Source organism: Euwallacea fornicatus, chromosome 4 (genome assembly GCF_040115645.1).
Source record: "Euwallacea fornicatus isolate EFF26 chromosome 4, ASM4011564v1, whole genome shotgun sequence".
NCBI lineage: Eukaryota > Metazoa > Arthropoda > Insecta > Coleoptera > Curculionidae > Euwallacea > Euwallacea fornicatus.
In genome coordinates, this window is record NC_089544.1 from 6,767,427 (window position 1) to 6,775,172 (window position 7,746).

Consider the following 7,746-nt stretch of genomic DNA (forward strand, 5'->3'; position numbering starts at 1 on the left):
GAACTTTGTTTTTTCTATTAGTAGAATATTTAAATAAATTCATTGACAAGTACAAATAAAAAAATAAAAGCCAAAATAATCACTTGTTTTTTATAATATCCAACCTTAATATTTGGAAGGATCAATCAACAGAATACAGCAATGTGTAGAGAAATTTAACTAGAAGTTTTTGTGAATGTTGGACTTTGAAAACACACTTTATTACGGTTCAGAAAATAATGGTCAACATTTTGAACACATAACACATTAATAAACAATTTTTCTACAGTACAGTTGATACCTAAGTATGTTTACGATTAGGATATGGTTTTTCGAAAATCTCTCACTGAAAAAAAACAGGTACATTTGGAAAAGTAATTGAAACATCTATCAAATCGAATATAAATCAATCCTTGTCCCACGGTCGCTTATACCCCTTCTAGAGGGAGCATGCCATTTACTAGAAAATTGATTTTAAGATTATCCCCTTTGAAAATAAAATCGATGCGTTTTTGCATATTTACATGTTTTGTATAAGAACCGAAATATCGAGGGTGGTTCGTTTTAAAATAGACGGTCCGTACAATTCCGCCTTAGTTTGACCATTTAATTCAATTTGCATTTCTATTAACAAAAAGTTATTCATACGCTTATTAGAAAGATTACAGCCACCCTGTATACGTACCTGTTTCTTCTTCCATTACTGCAGATCTAAAGCAACCGTTTCCGAGATACAGACTTCCAATATTTTTTGGTCTTCCTTTACAAACATTCAATGTTATAATTATTAAAATATTATTATTGAATGTGGTAAATATCCAATAATGATATAGTCGATGATTTATTTAATACTTGTCAACAGTAATTACGTTATCTAAATATTTGATATCCACTTCTGGGATTGTATTAGATAACCCTAAATTCTACGATCTAGGGATATTTTCATCATTTTCATCAATGCGGAGCTTAAATATCGTCAATTCCGTAATAACGGAGTGTTTGTTGTTAATTTGCCCGAAAACCATGATTAGGCATTATAAAAGTAACGTTACATGCAGTTGTAGTCAAATCGACTCAGATTGGCAAAATAAGCATAATGTGGCCATAAACGGCAAATCCACACTTTAACTATTCCAAAACTACCAGGTTTTCTCCAAATCAGGTAAATTTTACGATCTAGGGATATTTCCATTACTTTCATCAATACGGAGATTAAATATTGCCAATTCTGTGAAATTGGTGAGTTTCGTCGGAAATTGAACGAAAACCATGATTTGGTGTCTTTTCATCAACGCTACCATTCGTTTGAGCACATAAAGTACTATTTATCATGGAAACTCAACAAGATACAATCATGGCTGTTGTGGCATCTTAATGATATCGTCGAGTTGATTAATATGAATCATTGAATGCAATATAGCTAAATTTATGTTATATCAAAAGTTAATAATAATTAAGATACAGGGTGCCAAAGTTGAAAAATGAAATCAAATTTTCTTTAATATCTCTGGAACAGTTCAGGCTAATTTCACGAAATTTCTTATATAGAGGTTTTTGGAGATGATCAATTTAAATTTATCGACGAGTTCGGTGTACCTTCTAAAGGATGCCACAATCGACAATTAGGAGTTATTTAAACCATTTAAACTTTTTTGTGCCACGGTGTATGTCATTTTGGACTCATCAAATTTGTTCCCCTACCTGTTCTAGTTAAAAAGTTATACCTTATTGGTGTTGCTAGGAGCAACGGTTTTCGAGAAATTCAATTAAATATTGACATGTGACAACATAATTTTTTTGTATTATTAAAATGACACAAATATAATATGAAAACAATTTAATACCGTAGTTAGTCTTCTATTGACATATTTATTTAAGCTATAAACAAATATTTTAACAATAACAAAAAATTAGAAATGAAACAAAAATCCATAGGATTGAAGTCGGGGCTCTGTGAGGGCCAGGGTATTTTAAATCCACGTTCTATACAACGATTGGCAAAACATGTACTTAAGAAATACCTTACTTGCCTTAAATTCAGAGGCACATCATCAAGAAAGTTCCCTAGTTCATTTTGGAGGAACTCTAAGTACAGAGGACCATTCAATTTGGGTGATAGTACATAGGGTCCTATGAAATAGTTGTCAATAATCCCGCACCAAATATGTATTTTAAATTCGTGCTGAAAGTGACGTTCAGTAGTGTTGAGGGATTCCTTCGATAAATGAAATTATGAAAACGACAATTTAGTTTACATAAAATGGACTGTATTTAAATTGCACTTCAAAATCAAAAAATTAAAGAGTTTTGGTCCAAGTAGGAAGAGGGAGAACGCTTAATTGGGCGGGTTACACACTATGATTTGAATCACATCCTGACACCGACGCAGCTTCCACACGAAGAGAAGAAAAAAGAGAGCAAAAATTACTGCGATTATACCTTAAGTACTAAACCCGAGGAATTCCAATCAGGGGCGCATCACCACCAAGAACCCTTACGGGTTATGGCTACGCTGGATCCCAAAATCGCGGCCATCTGGCGAATATCTATACTAGTCGGTTTTCTGGGAATATTGCAGGCCCAACAAATTGACCATCAAGGCAATAGTCCCGACCAAAAAAGCTTCCTTTGACTAGTAGCATATTCCCCAGCCAAAACGTACCCTTAGTTTTGGCATGATGGGCCATGTGGACTGGCACCCAGATGGTATTCTCAGAATAAGTATCGCCGCACATGGGCGTAACTTAAGGGATAAAATACAAATACACAACAAAAACCAAAATTAAAAACACACAAAAAAAACAATAATTTGAAGTCCCTAACATGCCTCCGGCCTTGAAACACTTGCAGCGTCTTCAACGACAGTGTTCATCGGCAGGGGACATATCTTACTAAAGGATTGCTTCACCAAACTACTGGAAGTCCTTAAGGTAGCCACACGGTTCACTCCATCTTGGCCAAGGTGTACTGCCACTACTCGTCCCATGCGCCATTTAGAGGGAGGAAGGTTATCATCCTTGACAAGTACAAGTACTCCTTCCTGGACGTCCTGCTGACGTATCTTCCATTTGACCCTCTGCTGAAGCTCACTGATGTATTCCTTACTCGATCGCTTCCAAAAGTGCTGTCTGATTTGCTGGATTTTTTGGAACACTGACAGCTGATTTGCAGGAAAATATTACAGGTCTGTGTAGGGTAGCTCCGTGAGACTTCTTCCAATCAGGAAGTGAGCGGGTGATAAAGGGGTTAAGTCATTGGGATCTTGAGACAAGGGAGATAGAGGACGGGAATTGAGTATTGATTCGATTTGTGCTAATAAAGTGATACATTGTTCGAAGGTCAAGTTGGCTTTTCTCGCTACTCTTTTTAGGTGATGCTTCACAGCCTTGACACCCGCCTCCCAAAGACCTCCAAAATGAGGCGATTGGGTAGGTATAAAGTGCCATTGCACCCCTTCCCAAGCATATGAATCGGACAATTTGCAAGATTCTTTAATCAAGAAATTGCTGAGTTCTGCCAATTCTCGATTGGCGCCGACGAAATTCGTGCCGTTATCTGAGTAAACGTGGCTGGGTCGACTACGACGAGCCACAAACCGGCTAAAGGCAAGCAGAAATGACTCATTGCTGAGATCAGAAACTAACTCCTAGTGCAAAGCGTTCGTCACAAAGCATATGAATACACTTACATAGCACTTGGACAACCTTGAGCTGCGACTCTTTTTATCCCGAATATTGAGAGGACCCATGTAGTCCACTCCCACAACTGAAAATACGCTCCCACCAATTAAGCGACTTGGTGGAAGGTCACCCATAATAGGCGCTAAACACTGAGGGTTGAATCGCGAACAGGTAACGCAGTTCTTAACAATGGACTTAATCATCAAATTGCGCGGCGCGATAACCCAGTATTTTTCCCTTAGGGATGCGAGCAACAGCTGAGGGCCGGTGTGTATTAATCTTTTATGCTCATGCTCGCACAACATCCGCACCAAACGATGTTTTGGAGACAAAAGCATGGGATGATTCTTATCAAATTGATAAGGCGAGTTTCGCAGACTTGCCCCTACCTTCATTATGCTCTCACCATCTAGAAAGAGATTTAAACTCAATAGCTTACCCTTCAGATGCAAGGCGACTCCCTTGCTGAGGCAATCGAACTCGACTGGAAAGCTACTTCTTTGCGCAGTCCTGACCAACGTTTTAATTGCCTCATTTATTTCTGACCTAGATAATGGGCTGCTGACGATGACCTCTTTTAACAGCCTTGATTTACAATTACTAACGAATCGAAGGATGTATGCTATGATACGACTCAATCGATTGAAGTCAAAGTAGCGCTCGAAAAAGTAGTCCCCTATGAAAACAAAAGCAACAACTCCCTTTGGAACGCGAATTTCGGACACCTTCTTAGGTCCTTTAGACGCACTTTGCCAATGACTTTCCCTGGACTGAAGAAAGGAAGGGCCATGCCACCAAAGACTCAACTCAATGAGTTTACTGGGAAAGACCCCCCTCGATAACAAGTCAATCGGGTTTTCCTTAGTGGGGACGTGACGACATTCACAATCTACTGTAAGCGATTGGATTTGTGATACTCGCGCGCTTACAAAGACCTTTAGGCTTCTGGGAGACATTTTTAGCCAACTCAAGACGATGGTTGAGTCTGACTAGCACACCTGCCTAACAAATTGCAATCTAGTAGAAGCCCTTATCTTGCTTATAAGTTTGGCCACGACCAATGCACTGCACAGCTCCAAGCAAGGGATAGTCAGAGATTTAAAAGGACTCACCTTGCTTTTGGCGTATAATAACCTCACGGTTATACTGCCATTTCTATTGATTGATCTGACGTAGATAGCTCCATCATAAGCTTCCTCACTAGCGTCAGAAAAACCGTGCAACTCATGGCACATAGCATCCACGAATACAATATGGCGATTAATGTGAGCCCCATTGAGGCTCGGCGGCTTACTTCGGAATTTTGTCCAAGCTGTATGCAAATTGCCAGGGACTGACTCATCTCACTATAATCCTTCTTGCCAAAGTTTTTGAATGAGGATTTTCGCGATAATTACAGCAGGAGATAGCAGACCCAAGGAGTCGAAGACTTGCGCTATACCTGACAAGATGGTACGCTTTGTTACCTTCAAGTTTGTCTCAAAAGACTGACTTTTATAAGACAAAACATCTGACGAACAATGCCAGGTTAAACCCAAAATCTTAGCCCTATCGTCCCTATGAGAGTCTAGCATCTGAAAATACTCGTTTCCTTGACTCACCGAATGTAGTAGAGTAGGTTCGTTGGAAAGCCATTTTCGCAATTTGAATCCATCACCTGACAATGCGGCGAAAACCCCATTACACAATTTGATTCGTTCATCAACCGAATCTATTGAATGTCAACATAGAATGACCATTTTATTACCGAGGATGCATCAAGCGCGGTGTCAGGGCCAACGATAATTGCTCATAAGCCTACATATTGGTGGACTTGGCCAATTTCCACCTCTTCTATGTTATATGCGTGGGTTGTCAACTTTTATCTAGTTCATGGGACTTGAGGGCTGTATGGACGCCTCCGCGAAGGGACTGTAGGCAGATTTCGCACATGGCACCGGGGCGTAAGAAAGCTTTGTAACATTGGCCAGGCCTCACGAAAATCACTAATTCTGGATGATGATTGCAAAAACCTTTTAAGGTTTTGTATTATATTTCCATCATTTTGTATGAAACAAACTCATCGGACCGTGGTAATCGGTCTACGGCAGTTCTGATTGGTCAGTACGTAGGCGGAGGGAGGTTGAAAATTATGAACTTGGTCGCTACCACCGCCGAAACCAAAAGTGTCAAGAATTTTTCCAGTCAGTTTTTTTTCCCGAATTCTCTTTACAACCACAAGCAGATAACCTCACTCCATTTTGTCGTTATATTCTTCAGTTTTTTTATAAGCCACTGCGGTTCTAAGCAATATCCAGTTAACAAAATAAAGTGTATATATTACCGAATTACAAGGCCTTTGTTTTGTGAACCTTTGCTTCAAGGGTATAAACAGGTAGTTGTATTTTAAGGCAAAACAAAAATAATACTTTAAGTGCTCAAACACACAAATTGTGTGACTTTTTATATTTTGAAGCTCGATAACTTCGACAAATGAGGACCAAGTATCTTAAACAAAGTGTCAAATTAATCAGCTCGACGAGATCTTTAAGATGTCACAACATATCATGACTGCATCTTGTTGAATTTCCAAGGAAAACAGTACTTTATGTGCTCAAACAAACAACTATTTAGACTTTTCAAACTGTGAAACTCGATAACTTCAGCAACAGAGGACCAAATTTCTTAAACAAAGTGTCAAATTAATCGGCTCGACGAGGCCTTTAGATGACACAACACATCATTATTGTATCTTGTTGAATTTCCAAGAAAAATAATACTTTGTGTACTCGAACACACAACTTTTTTGATTTTTCACAATTTGAAGCTCGATAACTTCGGAAAATGAGGACCAAATTCCTTAAACAAAGTGTCAAATTAATCAGTTCTACGAGGCTTTTTAGATGACACAACACATCATCATTGCATCTTGTTGAATTTCTAAGAAAAATCATACTTTTTTTACAAGAACACACAACTTTTGTGACTTTTCAAAATCTGAAACTCGATAACTTCGGAAAATGAGGACCACATTCCTTAAACAAAGTGTCAAATTATTCAGCTCTACGAGGCTTTTAAGATGACACAATACTTCATCATTGCATCTTGTTGAATTTCTAAGAAAAATCATACTTTTTTTACTAGAACACACAACTTTTGTGACTTTTGAAATTCTGCAACTCGATAACGTCGGAAAATGTGGACCACATTCCTTAAACAAAGTGTCAAATTAGTAAAGTCGACGAGGCCTTTACGATGACAAAACACATCATCATTGCATCTTGTTGAATTTCCAGAAAAATAGTACTTTGTGTACTCGAACACACAACTTGTGTGACTTCAAAATCTGAAACTCGATAAATTCGGAAAATGAGGACCAAATTCCTTAAACAAAGTGTCAAATCAATCAGCTTTACGAGACTTTGAAGATGTCACAAAACATCATTATTGCATCTTGTTGAATTTCCAAGAAAAACAATACTTTGTATACTCGAACACACAACTTTTTTGATTTTTCACACTTTGAAGCTCGATAACTTCGGAAAATGAGGACCAAATTCCTTAAACAAAGTGTCAAATTAATCAGTTCTACGAGGCTTTTTAGATGACACAACACATCATCATTGCATCTTGTTGAATTTCCAAGAAAAATAGTACTTTATGTGTTCAACACACAACTTTTTTGACTTTGCAAATTTTGAAGCTCGATAACTTCGGCAAATGAGTATCAAATTTGTTAAAGAAAGTGTCGAATTAATCAGCTCGACGAGATTTTGAAGATGTCACAATACATCATGATTGCATCTTGTTGAATTTCCAAGAAAAATAGTACTTTAGGTGCTCAAAGACACAACTTTTTTGACTTTTGAAAATTTGAATCTCTATAACTTCGGCAAATGAGTATCAAATTTGTTAAAGAAAGTGTCCAATTAATCAGCTAGACGAGATTTTGAAGATGTCACAACACATCATGATTGCATTTTGTTGATTTTCCAAGAAAAATGGTACGTTATGTGTTCAACACAAAACTTTTTTGACTTTTCAAACTGTGTAGCTCGATAACTTCGGCAAATGAGTATCAAATTTGTTAAAGAAAGTGTCCAATTAA

General features: G+C 37.7%; 1 protein-coding gene across 1 annotated transcript; it reads right to left on the reverse strand.

Annotated features, from left to right (window-relative positions):
• Positions 1 to 2,797: 2,797 nt before the first annotated feature.
• LOC136338823 (uncharacterized) lies at positions 2,798 to 4,615 on the reverse strand. The gene is made up of 3 exons (XM_066281547.1): positions 3,668 to 4,615; positions 3,162 to 3,625; positions 2,798 to 3,107 (listed from the first exon to the last, which is right to left on the reverse strand). Exons 1-3 carry the CDS (start codon positions 4,613 to 4,615, stop codon positions 2,798 to 2,800), a joined length of 1,722 nt encoding a protein of 573 aa, XP_066137644.1.
• Positions 4,616 to 7,746: the final 3,131 nt, after the last annotated feature.

What these genes read in the sequence shown, in the direction of transcription:
- LOC136338823 (XM_066281547.1), bottom strand. Translation starts at nt 4,615, where the DNA reads ATGTCTCCCAGAAGCCTAAAGGTCTTTGTAAGCGCGCGAGTATCACAA. An exon ending in CAAGGTTGTCCAAGTGCTAT is followed by an intron (nt 3,626 to 3,667) that starts GTAAGTGTATTC and finishes GCTTTGCACTAG; the next exon opens with GAGTTAGTTTCTGATCTCAG. An exon ending in GAGCTACCCTACACAGACCT is followed by an intron (nt 3,108 to 3,161) that starts GTAATATTTTCC and finishes CCAGCAAATCAG; the next exon opens with ACAGCACTTTTGGAAGCGAT.